Source organism: Sciurus vulgaris, assembly GCF_902686455.1.
Source record: "Sciurus vulgaris genome assembly, chromosome: 2".
In the NCBI taxonomy this organism is placed as follows: Eukaryota; Metazoa; Chordata; class Mammalia; order Rodentia; family Sciuridae; genus Sciurus; species Sciurus vulgaris.
The window spans coordinates 10218354-10243364 of record NC_136462.1 but is presented as its reverse complement, the minus strand read 5'-3'; the positions used below and the strand labels follow the sequence as shown (position 1 = coordinate 10243364).

The window sequence follows — 25011 nt, the reverse complement described above, 5'->3', positions numbered from 1 at the left end:
GTCAGGAAATCTGGCCCTTCATACTTTGGATCTCCATCTCCCGCACAGTGGGACTCATCCATCTGCACTGTTTACTGCCTATGCTATGGAGGTGCTGTGCTTTAGAAGCAACTGCACTTAATTTCAACGGCAATGAGGCTTGATGTCTACAATGCAATTAAGACAAATAAGGTCCAGAGCTGCTTAGTAAGAAAAGTATTACTAAAAGTAGCATCATTCACCAACTGATTTATTTTCCCAAGAAAAAAATGAACAGAAATGCATGGTTTTCTATTCAATGATGGTTTGCAATCTCAAAACATGGCATATCAATCTTAGGAGATGTAAACTAGAAAAAAAATTTTCATTCAATAAGAAACTTAAGGTTTGTATACTGTAGCATGGATTTGTTTTCCTAGGTTTTATGTCTTAGGGACTAATTTCCCTTTTTTCTTCAATGTAGTCACAACCTTTATTTCCCTATTTTAAAATTAATACTTCATTTTGAAGTTATAATGTTTTATAGTTCTAACAAAGAAATCATATTTAACATTTAAAAAGCCTACTAAAGGAACTGGGCTTGCTACATTTAATAAAGTCATGCAATAAAGATAAATGTCAACTCGGTCTTGCCCCCAATGGTGACTTATACAGATCAATTTTCCCATGAATATTTTTATCAAGCCAATATATGGATAAACTGAACTAAAATATGGATATCAAAAGATATTATTCTTATAATGAGAAAACATAAACCCAACATCTGGCCCATCCCAGAAATCCCAAGCATTAACATGAAACTAAGGTCCACTCCTGTACCTCAGAGTACAATTTTCTCTAAAATAGTGCCATTTTGTTTGCAATATAAACATTTAAATTCATTCCTAAAATACCTGTTACTTGCTTATAATTGATTATTCAAGTTTTATTTAAGTAACTAATGAACAATATCCAATGAGTATTATTTAATCAAATGAATAATGTCAACCCACAAATAAATACTCTGCTTCCAAACCTGAGAGCAAATCAATGTAAAGGATACAAAGAGGGTTTTATTACTTTAAAGCAGACTAAAAACTCCTTTTATGTTCTGCAGTTATGTGCTTCAGTTAATATTACTGACCCTTAACAGGGTGCCAAGAACTAAGCCTAAGTGTTTTCTTACATCAGTTTATAATCCTTATTTTTAAACATCACAATGCATGTATTACAATTTCTCTCATTTTATCAATGAGGAAAGTGAGGCTTAGAGAAGTTAAGCAAGTTAACCAAAGCCACACAATTTGTAAGTTACCGAACTGAATCAGGTCTGACTAAGCTCATGCTCTTCACCACCACACTACATTACCACTAAGCATCTTATTTTATATCTCAAATAAGGCTTCTTACAACCATGTTTTAAGCAGTTCTCTGGGTTAAATCAAGCCCAGAAAAAATTTAATGGGATGCTTACTTGAATATGGAAAATGGTTTTCTTTATGTACACCTTTCCATAAATCTGTTGTTTGCGACCTCTTTAGGTAACATTTGCTTATTTTCATTTTGCTCAGAGTAGAAAAATTCTTTCAGATGTTATGATTACAACACAATCAGGAAGTCTTTTAATAATCTCTGAAAATGGTTATGTATATCTGAATTAGAAGTAAGTCAACAAGGACTGAGGAGAGTAACATGTATTTTGTCCCACCTCATATAATGAATAGGAGACTGGGATAAATAACACCAATAACATTTACTCACCAACAATCCATATTTCAAACCTCTAATGAATTTGCCCTACTGTTTACCAAAAGTCTGCCTTAATTACATAATTCCACAAAAGTTCAGAAGAAATAAACATCACAGTTCCTTTGTTCTGGATGAGGGGGCATAAGTCTAATCACAATCACATGGATCATGCCTCTATTACCAACCTGGTCAATATTGAGGCGAAGTGGCATCAGTGATACCCTCAAGCAGCATTCCTGTGGTGACCTGCCAGACTCTGGGCGCACATGCAATGCTTTAATTGTCAACTACAAGACAAAAACGAAACAAAATATTTATTTTCCCAAAGATATAATGACCTTATTCTCATTTTTAAAAAGAAAAAAATCATAACTCTATGTGAGTACAAAAAGTGATGAATTATCTACCCTTTTTTCCTTAAAAGTCTGAATCAAACTTTTTTAGGTCACAATCCCTTTTAAGAACCTAATGACAGAAAATGGGCTCTCTTTAGAGGAAAAATTTCACGAGTAACATTGTACTTGCAGGCTCAATGGAGTCTGCTGAGGCCCAGGAGCTCGTCTTCCAAAGCCATCTCCCATAAAGAACCTCCAAGGTCCTGAGCTTATCAGTTCCACCCTGCTAAAAATAAGCAACTAAATCAAAGCCACACAACTCGTAAGTTACAGAACTGAGATCTGAATCAGGCCTGACTCTAAGCCCACGCGCTTCACGGTTACACTATATTACCACTAAGCATCCTACTTTATGTCTCAAATACAGTTTTTGACAGAGGTACTATGTTTTAAGCAGTTCTCTGAGTCAAAGCCCAGAAAAAATTTGATGGGAGGCTTACTTGAATGTGGGAAAGCGATTTTTCTTTACTTACATCTTTCCATAAATCTGTGGCAACATTGGTTACAAATCTTAGAAATCTGGAACACTTTCAACAACCTTAGAAAAAAAGTCTTAGAAATCTGGTACACTTTCGTCGTAACGCTAATTATTTTGCGTAGATTGCTATGGATTTCTGGTTTTCTTCAGTTATCAATATATTGGCCAATTATAGTTAATGGACCCTGGCAGTGATATACAAAGTAATTTTTAAACACAAAACTTTAAGTGGCATATTTAAAAGGGATTTTCATATTAAAGAGAGAACATAACAACAAAAAGTGAGGCTTTGAATCATACCATGTTGGAATGAGCTTTTCGAGGCATTTCTTTGCTGCAATACAAGTACAAAAATTTATTCATTTGTGATGTTGCCAGACGATCTCGAATTTCAAGATCCTGAACAATGAACACCTGCCGAGAGACTGGTTGTTCTAAGAGGCTAGAATCGCATTCTGCTTTGCATGTAGGGTAAACTTCATGCTGAAACTTCACCTTAACAGACAAGAAGGAACACAGAGCAGCCTTTACTTTTTATTTAAATTAGATTTCCTCTTTAAAATGCAAACGATCACTCATTTTCTTTGGATTCTCTCTCAGCTTATAATTCCACTTTCAAAGAACTAAATATTACTTCATTTGTTAACTTACTTATTGATCTGTGTGTACCCTACAATACACAGATAAGTTTTGCTAACATTTTTTAGTTGACCTTAGTAAAATCCCTTACTCTTTTAATTTTTTTTTATTCATTTATTTTGGTACCAGGAATCTGAGACAGGGTCTTGCTAAGTTGCTGAAGTTAACTTTGAACTTGTGATCTTCCTGCCTCAGACTCCCAAGTTGCTGTGATTATAGGCATGTACCACCACAACCACCCAATTTTATCCTCTTCAAGAAAAATGAGAAAACCTATGAAATTGCCTGAACAAATCAATGCAAGCAAGGTCCAAGTTCCCAAAAGGGGCAAAGATACAATTAAATACACAGAATTGCCATCACTACAATATTTGTATACTACCGACCCTAAAATATGACACTTGGGGCATCTTGAACAGGCTGGAGTTAAATTAAATGCATATAATATAAAGGGCCCAGTGAACCTTTAGACCTTCACAAAGGACCTGCCATATGCACTATCCAAAGGCAGGCCTTCCCAGACAGGTACTCTGAGGCAGCAGTTTATCACATGCCTGTGAAAGGAATCACCTGGAAACTCACTAAAACTTCATGTTTGTCAGATCTGGGCCCAGAAACCCAGGTCTCAATAGGCCCACTGGGAGATTTTAAGGGCACTCAACTCTGAGAACCCTACTCCAGGAGCAGCATGGGAGGAAAAAAAGACACAAGTACCACGGGCATCTTAGAACACCTGAGAGAAAAAGAAAAGGAAGTATTTTATACAATATCCTTATACTTTTTCAATCCAAAGGGCTGGGACTTAAGGGTCAAGACCAACGGGGCTGGGGCAACAAAAGAACCACCACTAATATTCCTTTCTTCTTAAGTGGACTTCTCAAAACACCACCTTACCTTGCTTAACTGTATTTCCATTAAAAAGTCAGGGTTCCTTCCTTTCCCCCCACATACTGTATGACGTCCATGTCTTGTGGGTGTGTGAGAAGGCGAACTGTGGGGACTACTAAAAATGAAGGAAAAAAGAAAATAGTGCTTAAAAATATTCAAAGAAATCTAATGAGTAATATTAGAACTATTACTAAGATGAAAAAGAAAAATAAAATTACAGAACTATCAGAAAGTTGTCACAAATTATATTATAAATCAAAACCAGAGTAGTCATCTGTTTGCTAAATATTCAGAACTTAGAAGAATCTAATTATGGCACTGGGTTCCATATCACAGGATGCACTTGGAAATGAGACCTCTTTATAGCATTCTTGTTACCTTAGAAACCCTTCTTGGTCTAAGAACAAGTCCTAGAAATTCCAGAAAACAGGAAAGAACTATAAGCAAGTCAGAGTGTTTTAAAGTAACTTTTAAGTACAAAAAGGTGAACTATTACCAAATGTTACTGCTCCTCCCACCCTGGCACACTCTCTTCCGAGTTCTGTTCTCCTGCCACAGAACATTGCCTTTGGTCAGTAATTTCTCGGTGAGCACTGGCACCACGCTCGGCACTCTCCTGCACGCTGGTCCCTGCCTCCTGACACACTCATTTCACTCCCCTCCTTCAGTCACATGACTCTCTCCCCCCTTTGGAGCTGAAGGAAGGACTGGGTCTTGTTCCTATTTTAGAATGTACATATAGTAAAAAACCTGAAAAGTTTTGCTGAATGAAAATCATGTGAGTCAACATTCACTACAATACAAGTAAGTTCAAAAATGGAAAATGTTAAGCATGACATTTAAATACTAGTCTATTAACTCTTAAGAAAAATTCTATGTATTTTTTCTAAGGAAAGAATACACTGGCCTGATAAATAAACACACACAGAAATTAACTTACATGTAACTTTTAGCTGGAGAAGTAGGAGGAACTATCCCAAAATCCTTGCCTCCATAAAGATGCCACACAAGAGAAACTTCCTTAACAACATATCGAATTACGGGAATGGGAAAGTGTAAAGGGGCTTTGCTGGTGTCTGTCTTCTTAACAGGTAGGCTAAAATAGTTGTCTCTTATCACAATTGCATCATCAACCATGATTTTTATGACTGGTTCTTCTTCCTTCTCCTGAAATCAACAGGTAACACACAATCTCACCTCATTAGAAATGACTGGTTATGCTACCTATCTCAAGGGGATTCCTTGAGTCTACATTCTTTTTCCTAATTTTGATATATAAAAAAAGATAATATTTCTGACATTAACCACTACATAAGATACTCTGTTTTATTAAGCATAAAATGAACTCTTTTCTGTTCTATATAAATAACCCATGAAGGTACAGATTGCATGTATTGGTGTGCATGTGTGTATTTTATTGCTTCAGTTAAAATCAATACCGCATTTCAAACCAAAACTTGACAAACCTCAAAACACTGACCAAATTATCATGTTTCTAATAAGAGGTTTATCCTGAGTTTGACTGCTTTGATTTTTAAAATTTTAACCAGAAGATTTTCAGAACTTAGTGAGCAAATGTAGTCACCTACGAAATTACTACTGGGCAGCTTTGTGTGTGTTTGTGTTCCTCTCAACCAACCACTGGCATTCACACACATCTCGCCTTTCCCAGTTAGACCAGCCACTCTGGGCAGCACAACTTCCTGTCATTTAATTTCACTATCCTTAAGAGTCATCTAACTATGAATGATATTTACAGTTCAATAATCTATGTAGGAAACGTTGCCAATATAGAGCAGTATTCTCTGAGTTTCTGAGAGATGTGCCATAGAAATAATAAAAGTATGCCGGTGCAGTGGTGCACATCTCTAATTGAAGCAGCTGCGGCAGGAGAAACGCGAGTTCAAAGCCAGCCTCAGAAATAGCGAGGCACTAAGCAACTTGGTGAGACCCTGACTCTAAATAAAATACAAAATAGGGTTAGGGATGTGGCTCAGTGATTGAGTACCCCTGAGTTCAATCCCTAGTACTCAAAATAATAATAATAAAGTACAACAAACATTAATGCACCAATAGTAAATTTTAAAATGAAGTAATTCTGAACTGAACTGTGAGAAATAAAAATCTAAAGAATCTTCTTCAGGTCCACTTCAGTCAATTTAACTTTTAACGCTATTTTAAGCCTCAATAAAGCTGTCAATTTATTACCTGGATGGCTGCTTTTGGTGCAAAAAGAATGCAAAAGTCATCATTTTCAGTGGGCACACCTGACATTGCATCGCTAATCAAGTGATGAGTGAATGAGGCGTAAGTGGGGCCAGGCTCCTGGGACACATTTCCACTCTCATCTGGGAACAGGAAAAGGTCTGAACAACATGGTTCTTGAATTTGAGATTTTTCATCCAAAAAACCTAGATAAAAAGATTACATTTTGTCACACTCTGAAAAAATACTAAACATCCTAACCATGTGTCATATATACAGGATGAATGCTTTCACCTGCAAAATCTCATTCATTTTTCTACAATAACCCTATGAAACTTAGGGTTAAGAACAGCTAAAGTAACTTGCCCCCAACACCTCAGCAAGTGGCAAAAATACATCACAAATACTGTTTAATAAATGTATGGATATATAAAAAGACAGTTTAACAAGTCTGAAGTTCTCTAAAACACAGCAAATGATAGTGTTCTAAGTAGAGATAGTTCCTCTCAGTTACCTGGCATTAGACAAGCTCAGGAATCCAGCAGATTAATGCTGACTCATTCTGCCTCAGTCAGAATTTCATTTTGACAATTCTGTCCTGTGGATGACGCTCCGTAAGAAATATCTTGGGCAATATTGCAGTAGAAATCAATTACATCTAGCACAGCCTTACCTAAAACTAGATCTCTGCTTACGAATGGGATAGGGGTGGTAACAGTTGCTGAGAATGTTTTAGATATTGGGAGAGGGCAGTGATTCCAAGCAATGAAAAGAAAACTATTTACTGGACACTCCCCACACTGGACACCTGTTCTTGGGAGCTCTCTCATTATAAAGTTCACAAAAGATAGCATACGCACAAAAATCTTATATATGTAAACATATATTTTTATACATTTATACTATATATTAGAGTCACTGATTACTTCTCCATTCATTCAAAACAAACATGAGATGGGGCTAAGAACCCAAAAATGTATAAAGTAACACTTTGGCCTGGAAAGGCTCACAGACAATATTCTCACCTTTATGTGGCAGCACCTCTGGATTATGCATCCTAAGTGCCCAGTGCTTAGTGAAGACTCTCATCTATTAAAGTCATTCATTATAGGAATGGGAGAATGGGAGTGAAGCTTACACCTATAATCCCAGCAATTCAGGAAGCTAAGGCAGGAGGATTGCGAGCATGAGACTGGCCTTGGCAACTTACGTGAGATCCTGGCTCAAAATATAAAATAAGAAGAACTGGGGATGTAGCTTAGAAGTACAGCACCCCTAGGTTCAATCTCCAGGAACCCCACCTAACACACACACAAATTGGTAAAGCCACTCGGTAAATATTCATTAAATACGCCTTCCCATGTAACTAGACTGCTGCTGTTTGTTACAAATAATGTAGTACAAAGGAAGCCAGAAGTCCCAGTTACATCCTTAGTTCTAATTTATTTTAAACTAGAATGAAAGTCACATTTAATGCTAAACTTTTATAACACCATATTTAAAAATTAAGATTTCACAATATATAGAAATAGCTATGTCCACCCTATTAGCAAAACGAGTTTTGAAACAGATGCTTCAAAATATTTAGATGGTTCTGTTTGGCTCTGAAGGATTTCTAATCATCCAGTTCCTCCCTCCTTGTCCAACTTCATTGTACAATTCTCAATAAGAAGGGTGCTTTCATCTGCAGCAGCCTGGCAACATTTAGAAGGCTAAGGCTCACAATGCCCATGTTCTGACACAGACCAGTCTATGAACTTCCAGGGTTACCTTCTCCCTCCTCAACACATACCTAATTCTACCCACTTTCAAATGTCAGCTCATCTCATTTTCACTAGTGTCATCAAACTGTTTCAATCCTTTCCAAATTGTGGAAAACAAACCACACTCCAAGGGATTTCCGACATCATTTTTCAATCATTCCAAGCAGTAGCCTCAGTGTCTGCCCATTTGTCTTCCTAGGTTGTGAGCTACCAAAAAATAAGTTTTGTCTCCCATTTCCTGTGTATCCTTCATGTCATCCTGACTATATCTACTAGACACTCGACAATCACAAGCTGATTGGCTAATAAATATAAACCAAAACTTGGACATGTCTTTTCTTCAGTAATTTACTTACTGAAGAATTTCTGAGAACACAAATAACAACATAAGACACTGCAATATCAATGCTGCTGGGGAAAAAGTCCTGGTCTTACCATTAGCCTGTGGTTTTACGGATGCAGTGGCCTGCTGCACGTCAACCTCCTCCATAGCATCACTCATCAGATCTCGTAACACCTGCTGATCTGCTTCAGGAAGCACGGGACCACGTGAGGATGATCCACCAGAGGAACCTATCTGTAGCCAAAAAGTTTAATTAAAAATAGCCAAAGATGGGTACCACAGTAAGTGCCTATAGTTCTAGCTAGTTTGGAGGCTGAGGCAGGAGCACTGACTGAGCCCAGGAGTAAGAGGCCTATGAAGTGCCATTTAAATTAAGGACAACATAGCAAGATCTGTCTCAAAAATAAATATATAAATAAAAATTAAAAATAGCCAAAAACACTCTTTAAGAAACTCCCTATTTTATCCTAGAAATACACTACATTTTACAGAAACACCAAAAATGGAACCACATTCATTTTTCTAAATTCTGCCCAGAGCTGCCCATTTCAAGTTTTTAGTATCATCATACAACCCTAACAATAACTGCCAACAGAAGTGACTGTGTCCATGACCTGGGACCTTGGAAAAGCAATGCACTAGAAGACAGCCAGGTTGCCAACACTGCTGGAAAGCTGGGAAAGGGCATTACTAGCAAGTTCTATCTGCCAAATCCAACAGGCTGGGATGACTTTCACTTTTGGAGACTAAGCAACTGCAGATCAAAGACTCCTTTCCTGGACTCCCAAGGACAGGAGTGGGCATACACAGGAGGGAAAAATCTACTAAGTGGTGATTCACAGGGCTCAACTCCAGTACTGCTACTTTACCACTTTGGTTAGTAAAATGGATTCATTAAATCCAGGTCATGCATTTTTTAATGGAAAGTCCAAACTGAAAGTGATAATATTTAACTTTTAATAAACTGGGGAATGTTTTTAAAGAGGACAAATAGTAGACAGGGAGTGTCATAAATCACCTTATTATCAGTGACTAATGCAGCAAATGCAGCAGGAGCAAGAAGTCACACACAGAATAACACATGAAGTGTAAGACAGCCACAACAAAAAATAACGCAATGCCAGTCACACGAGAGTTCATAGCAGAGGCACCCACCCCAGGGATTGAGAATTTTGTTCACAGAAGAGGCCATGAAGAGAATGGCCCTGAAAAAATAAAAACGCTTTAGAAAGAGGAGACTGTTTAAGTGGGACATAAGAGGTCAGAAAGGTGACACATGAGGAACAGAGAGCACTGAACTCAGACAAAAATAACTGAGTTTGTTCCTGTTTCTCCTACTGATTGTGGGTTTCGACTGATCCATCTATACAACAGAGGATGGTCTTTAACCTCTCTTCTCACTGGGTTGTCACAAAGGAAAAAGGAAACTGTGTATGAGAAAGACACTGACGCTAAGTAGCACTGCCTATAACCAAGAAGGAAAACACGTTACAGAACCAAGTCTGACAACACCAACACCATCCAGCTTCTCAGAGCGTGTCTTACATTCCACTTGCAGAGAACAATCCTTATATTGTTTTCATTCTTCCCTGAGAATAGATGACTGGATAACCAAAGACTGGAAAAAAGTATTAGTTGAGAAGATTGATGTTCTGAAACAAAGACTATCAAACGGAAGAATGGCTTTCCAAAAGTTCCAGAAAATCACCTTCCAGACCCCATTTCATAGACTATAAAGAAGAGTGAGCTTTCAAAGTTTCTTTCTTACCTCTGACTGTCACGAAGATAATGCCATAGCATGTCACTCACATGGCAGGGCTGGGGGAGTAACACTGTTGACTATACCTTGGACTTCCTCTGAGGGGCTCCAGGTTTCCTTTCCGCCTTGCCAGGTGCATGTAAGTCACCATAGCTTGCAATGTACTGAATGAGATTCATCAGAGCAGCACAGGAGTCTGAACACGTCCTGATGTGGACAACATCACTCGAACAGTGCAACTCAAAGCGAGGCTGAGTCTGGACAAGGCACGGAAGAAAAGAATAAAATGTCTTCCAAACAAGAAACAACTTCCTTTTTGGCATAGACTTACTTTAAATATCACATTTTTCATAGGAAAAATGTATTAACCTACTCTTGATTTTTAAATATTTTATCTATTTTTGACCAAAATTAGGTAAATGGCAAAATAATTTTACAGTACATTTTAATTTTTTATCCCTCAAAAAACAGGACCTCAACAAAAATTTCCATTATCTTACTAACTTACTTGCTCTCTGTCAGAATCAGATTTCACTGCAGTTATGGTTAATTCTAAAAGCCCCATATCCATCACACGAACATAATCTAAAAATGTTTAAAGAGAAAAAATGTCTTGAGTAGAGTTTTTTAAAAATTCTTATCCAATGTACACCAAAAAAATGAGCATTTCTTTAAAATTCATTGCAGATACTACACTTAAATGTGACATATTGTTTCATCCTACAAATCTGCCACAATTTTCATCCTACAATTCACTTTAATTTAGTGAGAAACTATTAAATTAAATAATTGGCATATATAATTTTGATGTACATAGCTAATATTTTAAGAATGTTATCAAACTAGAAAATCAATAACTGAAAAACTAATATATACCATATGATCACTATATACTTCAAGATTCTTTAATCTTCAAAGACCTTTAATAAGATCCTTAGTTTACTAGCATTATTCTAGTTAAACTGCTTTAAAATAATCAAACACAAAACAAAGCAGCTTTAATTTACTCCAGATGTTTTTTTAATTCTTACCTCTATTCAAATTCACAGTGACAGTATTACATTTGTCAGACAGATGTAAAGCAGCCTCATCCATGATTATTCTGAGAAAAAAGATAAAACCAACATCTGAAAAACAGCTTTGAATATATATCACATATCAAATGTTTGATGTTATAACACATCAAACTCACATGCAATTTCTAATGAACTCACTGTTGACAAGTACTAGAAATATTTAAGTGGTATAAAAAATTAGTCATTTGTTTAAATTCTCAATTTTTGGCAGTTTTTTGTTAACAGATGCTCAAATTCATAAGGTTTGAGTAACAAAGATAAAGTATATCAAGTATTGGGAAGTTCATTTCATGTTCTAAAAGCAAACTAAAACTCCCAAAGATTAATTTCTTCCAGAAAAATGAAATACAATAATGAAAAGAGTAAATGGGGTCTGGGTTTGTGGCTCAGTGGTAGAGTACTTGCCCAGCATATGTGAGGCACTGGGTTCAATTCTCAGCACCAGAAATAAATGAATAAAATCAAAGTCTATCAACATCTAAAAAATATATTTTAAAAAGAATAAATAGGGTCACTCACTTAAGAAAGAAAACTTGAGTAAGTTAGAAGGATATGACTACTAGTAGGATGCTGATTTTAACAAAAGATGGATAAAATGGTTGAAGTAAACATCAGCTAACATGTTCTGAACAGCTAGGTTCAGTAGACAATGAAGTCCACACAGGTACCTGAGAGTAGAAGACGATTTATCCAATGCGACACTACTAGAAATGCTGAACGCTTCAACTGTAAGGAGAGATCGGATTGGCAAATAAAGGGGCCTAAAAAGAAGTAACAGAATGTCAACTTAGTGCAACAACAGAAACTCTCTTTAAAAAATGTTTTGAGCTAGGTGTGGTGGTGCACACCTACAATCCTAGGGACATGGGAGGCTGAGGTAGGAGGGCCATCCTCAGCAACTTAGCAAGGTCCTATCCAAAAACAAAAGGGCTGGGGGTTATAGCTCAGTGATAAAGCACCCCTTGGTTCAATCCCTCATACCAATAACAAAAAAATAACCTTAACTCAATGAATTATGTATTTTTCAAAACTTAACACACATCTTAAATAAAATTTTATTTTGTTCCATTTGTGAATTTACCTGTAATCAAGTGCACAGCTCCAAAGGTGAACATGAAAAGTTGTAAATGAAGTTGGAGGATTATACCCCAAAACAGGTTCATCAGCAATATTCAAGAAGTATAAAATCTATAATCACAAAAATATAAAATACCCTGCTTTAGAAGGAATAAAGATTTTGATATAATATGCTTAATGGACATAAAACAAAGTATCTCACAGAAAAAGCATTCACATTGAAATTCATAATGCTAAAAGAAAAATATCATTGTGAAGGAATTCATTTCATAACTTACTTGTACGTGTGCAAGGGCACACACACACACACACAGAGGTAATTATGGAAGATGACAGATTTGTTAATTTGACCACAGTAAGCACTTCAATATATATATTTATATATTTATATATATATATGCGTGTGTATGTATATATACATGTATGTACATATATGTATGTATATAAAATGTAAATTTTACAGAATTGACATTCTGCTAGTATGGATGAATTCCATGTTTAGGTTTTGGTCCCCTCCCCAAGATAATTTCATTAAGTATATGCAAATATTCCAAACTCCAAAAGAAATTCAACTCCAAAACACTCCTGGTTCCAGGCATTTCAGATAAGAGATTTACATGGATTTTTTGCTGTAAATTATAGAAGTGATAGAAAGATATACAGATATAGATCTCTCTATACACACACACATCAAAACATCATGCTATACTTCTTAAATACATACAACTAAAAATACTTTTAAAGTACTTGAAACATCAGAATTTAAAATGAAGAGGCCCAACAACTGTATAGCTACAGAAACCTCAGAAAATCACATCTTATGAAATTAACAACAAAGTACAAATAAAATTTCACATTATTTTGCTTTGAAACAATTCTTGAAAGAATAAAGTTTACACAAGACCACTTTAAAACTCTGTTTCCTAAATAACCCACTGTAATGGGGCAGGAGGTCGGGGTCTGGTTTTCTGTACAACTCATTCTTGAAGGAAATTCTCTTTCCTTAATTAGTTATCTCTAGCTCAGTCTAAAAATCAGGTCCTCTCACCAAACCTCTCCTGACTCAGCTCTGAGAAGCTGAGTTTTCAGGCACGCATCACCAGACCCAGCTGATAACATTCCATTTCATACTGTCTGCTTCATGATAACCACTGAGCAGCATGTTTCTCTTGTTAACTGTTCCATATGTGCACTATATGTCATAATAGCTCTCTTACCTGCTCATGCCAGCTAAGCCCAGAAGGAAGCATTCTGTGCTGGAGTGTGGCTCCTTTCAGTCCGACAGCAATGAGAAATTCCTATACAGAACAATACAAAGAATCACACGTACTGCCCATAGAATCCTACTATAGTGCAAAAGCTTTTCAAAGAAAATAAATGTGTTGCCTTTTATGTAATCATTCTTTGTAATGAAATCAACAGCAAGTATTCAATGGTATAAAAGCAAAAAACACACACCTTTGTATTAGACTCTGATTTATCCGACAGTATTTTAACTGCAACGGAGAGCATATTCAAATTGTCTCCTCCAACACCATCTGAAGCAGCTCTACTGAGGCCGTCTTCTTCAGAAGAGTAAATAGTAGGTTCCAACCAATGCGGGCGGGTTGAACAGGGAAGTCGTGTTTCCATAGGAAGAACTGCTCCATCTACTATTCCTAGATCCACATTGAGGTGAAAATATTAACAAAATCATTACAAAGTTAATTATTTCATAACTATTTGACTCCTATAATTCAAAATAAAAACCACGTACAGCCAGTATCCCTTATCTGAAATGCCTAGTACCTGAAGCATTTTGGAGTTCAGATCTTTTTGGATTTTGGAATATTTGCATATACCTAATGAGATCATCATGTAACATTAATATGTGCATTATACCTAATGGGGAGGGGATCAAAGCCTAAATGTGAAATTCATTTACACCTCTAACACACAGCCTGAAAGCAATTTTATACATTTTTAGTCTGCCTGTATTTTGACTATGACCCATCACAAGTTCAGGTGCAGAATCTTCTACTTGTGATGTCATGTCAGCACTAAAACAATTTCAGACTTTGGAGCATCTCAGATTAGAGATGCTCAACCTGTACTTCCAGTGAAGGTAACAATCCTGGCAGTACAGCAACCACAAGAAATCTTGGCATTAATAATCCACTGCTCTTTGCTAATATTGGTATGACTGGCAGTGCATAACTAAAAACAATTAAAAAAAATAAAAATCTAGACTCAAAAAATGCTAAGAAAGTATAAATGGAAAAATGTCAAACATCGAAAATATGCAAGTAGCTCATGTCTATTCACAGGACACTGCTAGAAAAGTGGTAAGCATTTTCATCTGAAACTGAAAGGAAATAAAGAATATAAAGTCCTATCAACTGATGAACAGATAAGATGTGATATACTCATACAATGAATATTATTCAGCAATAAAAAGGTCTGAAGAAGTGACATGACTTAGATAAACCTTGAAAACGTCATGTCAAATGAAGAAAGACTACATATTTTTATGGTTCTATTCATATAAACTTTCAGAATATGCAAATCTATACAGAGAGAATATATTAACTTTTTTTCAGGGAGATAAAAGTGGAGGATCATAAGTTAAGTGTATGGAATTTTTTTTTTTTTTTTTTTTTGGTACTAAGAATTGAACCAGGAGTGCTTTACCACTGACTTATACCCCCATACCTTTTTATTTTGAGACAGGGTCTCTCTAAGTTGCTGAAGTTGGCCTCCAACTTGCAATTGCAATCCTCCTGGCTCAGCCTGCCAAGTCACTAGGATTACAGGCATGCGCCACCACACCCAGCTAGAATTTCTATTTAGGGTGATGAAAATCTTCCAAAAACTTACTCTGGTGATGACTACAAAACTCTGTGAAATCCTAAAAATCACTGAAATGTGCACTTTAAATGAACTGTATGGTATGTTAATTATATCTTAATAAAGTTTAAAAAAAACCTTCTAATTGACAGTATTACTTTGACATTGAAATCTGAATCCCACACAGAAAATAATTTCTACTATCAAAGTTTTATTCTCAACTGATTTTCTTTTAAAGGAGAAATTTAAACATGTCCAAACAGAAATGAACAAAACACACAGTTGTCCTACCTTTGTGATACAGACTGAAACTGCTAGAATGAAGGCAAATGTAGTGCTTGTCATCAAAACCTTCGTACTTTGTCACACAAAATAATGAACCATTATTGAACTCTAACCAAAATTCACCATGCTTGTTTTCCAGTAGGTCTCCATTATCTTGCTAATAAAAAAGATCAAAAAAGCACAGAAGCTATTATTTTATTTCAGTGCTGGAGAGCAAACCCATGACCTCACATGTTAGGCACATGCTTACCACTGAGTACATTCTCCACCCCTACAAGTCATTATTTAAATGTGGAGAAGATAGAATGTCCCTCAGTATACTCTTTCTTAATTCAACTCAGGAAAATCTCCCACACTACAATAAAGAAGTCTAATTCTTGAACCATTAAATATGGTGGTACTAACACCTGAATGATTTAAGAGCTACTAGGTAAGACCCCTTCTGCCCACTCTCTGATCTTCACCCTCTTTTAAAATGGACAAATTATCAGTTACCATTCTTGGGAGTAGAATTAGCACCTGTTTTTCAAAAGAAGGGCCAAAGTTTGGTCAGCAATGAAAGCTAAATTCCAAAAAGTATTGTCACCACGGTATGACTAAGAACACTAGAATCCTCAGTCACTGAAGCAATTTCAACCCATCTCAATCACTGGATACACATCATGTTAGATTTCTTTAAAATAAGATACTTCTCAAAAAACACTTTGGATTTGTAAACCATACCTTTACATCTGTGAACACTGCCATTAATCCATGATTAATATTAAGAAGAACTGAGAGAAAACTCTGAGAGTTCTTGTTCTGAGAGTCTAATTTTTTTTTCCTACGGGAACGATAGTTGGGATCAACAGTAGAAAAATACTGCAAAGTCTCTTCTTCAGATCCACTTTCTTCATCTATGAGGGGGGAAAAAATACGATTACATGGTTCAGACAGCTTATTAAAATAAAATAGCAACTTTAAAATTATCATGAAAACATTGTGTTTATAACCTGATTTTTTTACAAAGAAAATAAAATTGAAATAAAATAGTACCTTCTATGTTTTTCTATTTAACCCTGAACTTCAATGTGCACAGTACTCCTCTAAAGAAAATATATTCAAGTGATAATGATATTCAGTATAGAGATCAGAAATGGGAAAATGTTCTTATAAATTACTAAAGAAGTTACAAAACAATACAAATAGAAACACAAAAACATTTTTAAATCCACCATCTAAAAGCTACCACTTTATTATAAATAGGTATTTTAATTCTGAACAAATTTAAAATATATTACCATAGTGAACTGTAGATTTAAAAGGACTAAAACTATCTTTGTTGAAAGTGTTAATCAGTTGACTGGCCACTGAAAGCCCAATACCGTAGGAAATATTTTCAAATGTCTCCACTGGTGAAGGAGCTGTTGGCTCCCACAGTAGCAAGTCATTAAAGATCCTATAAAGACAAAAGTTGAAAAATAAATATAAAACTTCTAATTTAATGGAAGACAAACTAAAGAATATTCCTTTAAGAGATCACATGATCAATAATTTTTAAAATGGTGAAATGGAAATTAGATCCTATTAAAGAATTTTTAGAACGATTCTGTTTGATGGAAAAACGACTGCTAGGGCTACATGCAGGACAGTGAGAAAGGAATCTACACGGTAGACACCTAACTAGCTAGGTGCTTAGCTTACCTGTGTTAACAGACTCAAATTACAAACTCATACATTTAAATGTATTTTAAGGATGGAAGCTAAATGAAAATAAAAGCCCACAAACAACAAAATGAAAACGGTTTCCACATGAGAGCACTCTGTAAACTACCCACTTGTGCAGTCTCCTTTGACCCCATCTATCCTGGGGAGCAGCAGTCAGGGAGAACTGTTATTCTTACCTCACACCTGAGGAAATCACCTCACTCAGGGTATGTGACCTGCAACGTCACATAGCCACTTAGTGGAAGAACTGGAACAAGGGGCCACATTTCTTCCAGTTCCTGATTTTATTTATTTATTTATATATATTTATATATATATATATAAATTTTTTTTCCAAAGGAAAGCATGGCTTCACGAGAAAGAACATATGAAATGAAGACTGCATGTATCAGGGAGGAGAGGAAAACACTACCGACTAGCTACAAGAGCCCAATCAAATACTGACCCATGAGGTCACAGCTGGGCTACCCTTGTATCCTACCTTTTCAAAGAAATACTTGTTGCTACTCAGATGCCCTTCTGTCCTAGTATTCACGTCTCACCCACTCTCTAAGCTTTCAAGAAAACTCAAACTTAACAAATTTCTCCAGGAAGGCTTATGTGAGATCTGGACCCACAGCACATCCTCCACACATAGCTACTTCAATCCCAACACCTCACACTCTCCCTACTCTAGACCACCAGTCCTGCCCTCAGAGAGACTTGCATCTAAGCATCTCTACCTGTGCCTAGCACAGAGGCATCGTGCAGCAGGCAGCAACAGCTGAGGAGGAAAGGACAACCAGGTATCTCATGTGGAAGGACTGCCAAAGCACAGACTCATCATAAAGCCCAGCATGAACACCAAGCAAGGTGCCAAGTGATGAGATGGCCCTGCCTGCTTCAAGTGAGAAGTCTCTTTCTAGACCAATGGTTGAGCTTGTGAGTCCAAAAGTATAAAGCAGTACTGAGCACTGTGACTCTTTCCCCACTGTTAAAGACACCAGGGATACAGGACAGAAGGATGTCACATCTCAGACACTGACAGCTACGCCCCAAAACGCTGTGTACAAATGTGGCTTGCTGTTTCTGGGGCATATCAAAGGACAAAAAATAACAAAGGATTATAAATCCAAATTTTGGTCTGAACTCCTATGCCTACGAATGATGACAATATAAAATGAAGAATTTTCCTAGGAAATGCTCTTCCTTTACCTTACTGTTTACAAGTATTCTCTTCTCTTGATAGGATACAGAGAAACTATTATTTTTTTTAAAAAACCTGGAGTTCGTGCATGGCGTAAGATCTAAACATGTAAGCTGTGTATTATTTTACTGTTTTCTTTGTTTATATTTGGATCTAAACAGTCTTGACACCATTAAAACTATAAAACATGGAACGATGTCAAGAAAGAAAACAATGCTTAAGATACTTCAGGACATAACCACTATTATTCTGTATCTATCAGCCTGAAACATAACACTCAATTTTTATTTAATTAAACCAGTTATAATTCTTTTTTATATTCTATTCAAAGGAATTTTTTTGCATAGAAAAAAAATACTGTAACTGAAACTATCTTCAAAAAGTCAGTTAACCAAGGCCCAAAAGGAATAAAACAATATTTTAAATGAATGAAATAAAGGTAGAGTTGAGTATTCGTTATAAGCCCTGCTCAAACAAATAAATTTCTTTATAAAAAAATGGAAAAATATTGAAACATTTAGTAAACTTGATGAAAATAAACAGCAGGGTGTATAAATATCAACTTCCTGGTTCAGGTGCCTGAGTTTCGTCACGTAAAATGTCCTCGTTTGTAGGAAATTTATACTCAAGTACGCACACAAGGCTAAAGGGGAATCAGTCAACAACTTACTTTCAAATGATGAGGGAAGAGGAAGCATTTTGCATTCTAGTTGCAATTGCCTTAGTCTGAGAATAGTTGAAAAGTTTTAAATTATAGTAGTTTGAAAATACAAAGACAGGGCTGGGGCTTAGTGGTAGAGCGCTTGCCTCACGTGTGGGCACTGGGTTCAATCCCCAGCACCACATTAAATAAATAAATGAATAAATGAAGACACTATGTCCATCTACAACTAAAAATATATTTTAAAAAAAGGAAAATATGAAGACAACTAAGGGGCAAAGAATTAACACCCTGAGGAAAGTAGACCTGAAATTACATGATCCACAGAGAGAAGGGGCACTTCAGCATTCATGTGATTCCAGGAACCTGAGAGAGAGTAGGCAGAATAAGACAGAACAGACACTCTCCTCTGCAGCCCCACTTAATTCACAACCCTGATTAACAGAGGCTCTATTTCTTTGACTTAAGCAGTCAACCTTCACTGGTGCTGCCATCAGTGAAGTTACATACTGCATATATTCAGCAAGGGTCAAATGCAGCTAGCCTCGAATCTATTTATATTTGTCACTATAAACACAGTTTATTACTACATGCTAAGTGATTAATTTCAAGTACCCACTTTAGGGTAAAAAATCTTAAAAAAAAAAAAAACTGAGGATTCTGCACTTAGTTGACCTTGAAAATATTCTTTTTTTTTTTTCCACTCTAAAGAAAGGACAACTAGGTGGGTACAGTGACATACAGCTATTATCCCAGCTACTCTGGAGCCTGAGGCAGGATGATCACAAGTTCAAGGCCAGTATGGAGAACTTATTAAGACCCTGTCTAAAAAAGTAAGATTTTTAAAAAATGGGCTAGGGATGGAGCTCAGTGATCGAGCACACCAGATTCAATGCCCAGTACAACATACACACACAACACAAATGGAAATAAAAATTGTACATAGTCGTTCTGAGTATACTTCATGCAAAAAAGACAAGGTGGAATTGTAATCAGTGACTCATGTTTAAAAAAAAAAAAAAGCCTTATTCTATATTTCAAAAAGAAACAAAAGCCACACACAGTGGCCCATGCCTGTTGTCTCAGCTAACTGGAAGGTCAAGGTAAGAGGATCACTTGAACCCAGGAATTCCGAGTCATCCTGAGCAACCTAGTGACACTCCATCTCAAGAAGTAGTAAATGACTATACATTTATAAACTGCATTTTTATAGTATGCATTACTATTCTTGATCTCCTAGTTTAATCAACAATCTGCTCAATCAATGCAGCAAAGCCAGGGTCAAGCCCTCTGTCTTCCCAGTGAGCCTTGAACAAGTTGTTCATGACTCTCAGTCTCAGTCCTGTGCTTTTGTCCACGATAAGCAGATACCCCTCAATTACTTCTAAAGGGAGGAGTCTAGAGATCAGTGGTTTCCAAACTTCAGCTGTGTAATCAAACTTCCCCGCTAACATGAATTTGTAAATTGTGTGCTTTTTAAATGTTTTTTTGGTTGTAGGTGGACATGATACCTATATTTTATTCATCTTTTTAATATAGTGCTGAGGATCAAACCCAGGGCCTCACATGTTAGTCAAGCGCTCTACTACCAAGCCACAATCCCAACCATGTGCTGCTATTTCTAATATGTATTACAAAACAAATACAAAAACTATAAATTTGAAAAGTAGTTTTTGTGTGTATGTGGAAAGAGGGGTGTACCAAGGATTGAACTCGAGGCCTTGTGCATGCTAGGCAAGTTCTTTACCACTGAGCTACAAACCTAGCCCCTTTTTATTTTATTGGGAGAAAAGGTTTTGCTAAGTTTCCCAGGCTAGCCTAGAACTTGTAATCCTCCTGTCTCAGCCTCCCAAGCAGCTGGGATTACAGGCATGTGCCACTGTGCCCACTGAGTTGTTTTCAAAATTAAACTGAGTGCTAACCTTTGGTTCCTATATCACTGTGGGCTGTCCTGTGAACCTCACTGTCAAGACCAATGAAATAATGCGGATCCTTCCTGGGACTAACTGTGTGATTCTAAGACAACATCTAATGACAATTAGTAAAAGGACCTAGAGTTGATTATTCTCTGTTAAGGAATAAAGGCCCAGGGATATCTGATAGCAAGTAAACCTATAGCAGTAACAAATGGGAGCTTCTGAAGATTCATGGAAATCACAGTAACTTGTTTGGAACATGTGGGAAGCTACTGATGACAAGCACCAAGAGCTTCTTTTTCAAGAATCACAAGACTATCTTCCAGTTATATTATACAAGAAAGCCCTCCTGTGGGTTGGAATTATAACAAACCACTACTAAGTGCTTACCATACCTGACACTGTTCTCAGAACTTTCCAAGTATTACATCACTTAAACCCCACACAGTCTTTGAGTCAACAGGCACTAATATCATCACCACTTCACAGATGGAGAAACTGAGGCTTATGAAAGCTGGGCAAATTGTTCAAAGTCATTCGAGTTGGTAATCTAGAATTCCATTTATTTCAACATATTTTCCTGGTACGTATGTTGAGGGGCATTTAAATACAATAAATCTAAATTGTACACAAGTGCATAAATTACTCAAAATTCAAACAAAATGTCTTTTTGAATTCTGAAAAGACATGCTTCAGAATTCTGATTTTATGTCAATATGCACTGTCCCTTGACACAAGTTATCTCTTAAAGACTTTTCATGTCACTGCACATATAGAAAAAAATAGCATCTGCTCAGCATCTGCAGTAAGCTGACAGGGGCAACCAGTCAGCCTGAGGGCTGAGTGAATTAGTACCTCACACACCAGAAGCCCAGGCACCAGATGCACAGACTGGGAAAATCAGCTATGACGACAGCACGTCACAATGGTGACAGTTCTACAGTCACCATCAACATCATACAAAGTACACTGAGATGGTAGACAATACTAAAGGAAAGAAAAGGGAAAGGGGAGCAACAGGGAAACAAGGAGGCAGGGAGGCAGTTAGGCAGAGAGTCTGATTCCAAGGATCCAACTCAACATGTTTTTAAACTCACCTATTATAAAGTCTCTCATAAAAGCTCTTATTAGGTAGTGTTACATGAATATTAGGTAACATAAGTTCCAGCACATAGTGAGAATTGCTGATTGCTTTATCCTGAAACTCTACCATTTCTACAGGGTCTCCTGGCATCACCATCTGAAACATAAAAGTTTCACACATATGCAAAAAAGCTTCAAATAACCATTTTTTGTTTAAAATAGTTGTAACATCTCCTTAACTATCATAGCATTTAGTATATGAGCAATAAACATAACAGGGGAGAAAGAAAAACAACAATCTTGGAGTTAAAAACCTAGTTCGAAAAAGCATTCAAAGTATTTTTTAAAAAAATAATTTAGGGCTGGGGATATAGCTCATTTGGTAGAGTGCTTGCCTTGCAAGCACAAGGCCCTGGGTTCAATCCCCAGCATCGACAAAAAAAAATAGTAATAATAATAATGATTTAAATCATTACTACATGACTAAAGATAATATTTCTATCTTGCTGGCTCACGTTTTTATTTTACCTGTTCATTTTCAAACATGACTCTACGAGAAGAAAAAGGAGATGGGGCTGGTCTCCTTAGGTCACAGACATCTTTCAGAGAATGAGCACCTCCTTCCTCCTCTTCCTGGTAGTGACCATCATTCTCCTCCTCCTCTTCAGCTGCTATTCTCTCCAAAATGGAATGCATGGCTGGGGGATTTATTTTCAGTACCATTCTAATGGCAAAGATAATTTTTTTAGAAAATAAGATCTAAGTATAAATAGCAAGACTTTAACTTTTGTGCATATTAATACCAAAAAACATCGATTAGATTAATGATAGTATTAGGCTTTTTCACAAAGTCTATGTCTAATGTAACCCACTTATGAGCATAGTATAAACTTAAATATACTGTAAATGTAGAATTAAAAAAGCAAATAAAGGCTATAAACATGATAGCCTGACCTTTGAAGGCAAAAAGATCATTTCAAGTTTCATTAACAGGCAGCAAAATTTCCCCTAAGAATTTTGAGTTATTATCATGAAACCAAATCCTCTCATACACATTCTATTCTGCTATAATGGAAACCTTGCCTACCTAAGAAACCTCATGTTTTATAAACGGTTCAAATTTTAAAAAGTTGATTTAAGAATAGTTTCAGAACTGCAAGAACAAAGTTTTTCTACCAGGAATTTCAATGGAGAAGCACTTGTGTGACAGCTGTTGTGGATCTACAAACTCTAACCATCACTACATTAATGCAACCTTTGATTGCAAAAGTCAATGAGCTTTGACTTCCAAGTATAATCCCATTCCTTGCCTCATCTTCTACAGAACATCACTAGCACAAGCTTTTAGGGTCTTTTTTAAATGCCTTATCAACTCTCATGATAATAAGTCATCTCCATAATAGCAGTTATTCCACCTAAACAATATGTAGAGTTTTTTTGTTTTGTTTTTCCTTAAGTAGTGGTGCTATTTGGTTCTAGTACACCAACAAACCATTTCTTAATTTATGGATATCCAAATGTAAATTGTGCTTCCAAATTACTTAACTGAAGCAGATTCAATTCTTATAATGAAAACTTACATTCATTATCAGACATATATTGATAATGCCTGTCCTGAGAATGCAATAGGCTAAAACATAGCAGGGAAAAGGTATAAAGGCAGGAGAAAAACGGCACAAAAATAATCAATTTACTGTTAGCCTTCAAATATACAGTTTTCAATACAATAGTGGATCATTATTTCAAGTCAACTAAATTCTCTTAAACATGATCAGGTCCATTTACAGGCTAATTCAATTTAATAAATAATTTCTCCTGCCCAAGAAATCTTAGAGCCAGGAATGTTGGTGCACACCTAAAATCCCAGAGACCTGGAAGATGGAGACAGGAGGATCTCAAGTTCAAGGCCAGACTGGGTAAATTAACAAGACCCTGTCTCAAAATAAAAAACAAAAAAGGGCTGGGTGTGTAACTCACTTTTGGTCACTACCAGGAAGATCTATAATCCCTTGTATTGCAAAATAAATATGTCTATCTCTCTCTCTCTACAAACAGTGGTTCTCAAAGTACAGCTGCATATTAGAATCACTTGGTGTAATTTTTAAAATAAAATGATGCCCAGGTCCTGTCCCAGAATCTAAGGCTGGACCAAAGAATCATTAGGATTTTGGTAAAAGTGCCCCAGATTTTACAAACACTGCAAAAGCAACTACTGACTATAAAATTAATATGACAACTACTCAAATGATGCCTTATTCTTCTGTATCCTTTAAGTATTTTTAAGATGGCTACTGATAATTTTGCCCCTGTAATTAAACTAGGCAACTAGAAACCAAAGAAACACCTGTACCTCTTCCTTTTTTGCATAGTATCTAACAAATTTCAAAGCATAGTGCTCAATATTTGTCTATCCATCTTGTTCTGGATTCTCTCATTAAGGTTGACCATTTTTAGCATAAATTTAAAAGTCAAAATGTTGGTTAAAAGGACAACCATATTTTAATTTTGAATGAAAATACATTATACCTATACATTTCCTTACCGTGGCCAGTCAAAGTCATCTGACGATGCTGTATCTCCATCTACTCCACCAGACACATGGAAAAATTTAACAGATGGTTCCCCTTTCTCTTCCTGGAATGACCCTAATAAAGTAAGACTGATTTACTAGAATGCACTCCTTCTCAAGTGCTAAAAGATCTTTCTTCCTTGGAGGCGCACAGCTTCTCTAAATTGCAACTTAATGCACTATTAACTTCTATGCAATTTCTTCTTCTTCTTTTTTTTTTTTTTTTTTTTTTTTTTTTTTTTTTGCGGTACTGGGGATCGAACTCAGGGCCTTGTGCTTGCAAGGCAAGCACTCTACCAAATGAGCTATCTTCCCAGCCCAAATTTTGATGCTGTTTTGTATTCAAACTAAAATGCTTGGGTTTCAATATTTGATGTATAGGTGCATAATCATGACATAGTAAATATATTACCATGTATATTTATAGTAAATGTTATATATTTTATGT

At 36.3% G+C, this 25011-nt stretch overlaps 1 protein-coding gene across 4 annotated transcripts in view; it reads right to left on the bottom strand.

The window, feature by feature from the left end:
- ATG2B (autophagy related 2B) overlaps positions 1 to 25011 on the bottom strand; it is a 64263-nt gene that overhangs the window by 12022 nt on the left and 27230 nt on the right. For all 4 annotated transcript variants that reach the window (XM_079128951.1, XM_079128953.1, XM_079128952.1 and 1 more), the window contains exons 16-34: positions 24537 to 24639; positions 22523 to 22718; positions 22009 to 22151; positions 16722 to 16879; positions 16165 to 16337; positions 15448 to 15598; positions 13789 to 13988; positions 13548 to 13628; positions 12335 to 12441; positions 11922 to 12014; positions 11209 to 11279; positions 10686 to 10762; positions 10264 to 10434; positions 8511 to 8652; positions 6316 to 6518; positions 5048 to 5274; positions 4114 to 4222; positions 2881 to 3075; positions 1893 to 1994 (exon numbers count right to left, since the gene is read on the bottom strand). In XM_079128951.1, coding sequence (XP_078985077.1) covers positions 1893 to 1994; positions 2881 to 3075; positions 4114 to 4222; positions 5048 to 5274; positions 6316 to 6518; positions 8511 to 8652; positions 10264 to 10434; positions 10686 to 10762; positions 11209 to 11279; positions 11922 to 12014; positions 12335 to 12441; positions 13548 to 13628; positions 13789 to 13988; positions 15448 to 15598; positions 16165 to 16337; positions 16722 to 16879; positions 22009 to 22151; positions 22523 to 22718; positions 24537 to 24639 — 2702 coding nt within the window. The remainder of the gene's footprint in view (positions 1 to 1892; positions 1995 to 2880; positions 3076 to 4113; positions 4223 to 5047; positions 5275 to 6315; positions 6519 to 8510; positions 8653 to 10263; positions 10435 to 10685; positions 10763 to 11208; positions 11280 to 11921; positions 12015 to 12334; positions 12442 to 13547; positions 13629 to 13788; positions 13989 to 15447; positions 15599 to 16164; positions 16338 to 16721; positions 16880 to 22008; positions 22152 to 22522; positions 22719 to 24536; positions 24640 to 25011) is intronic.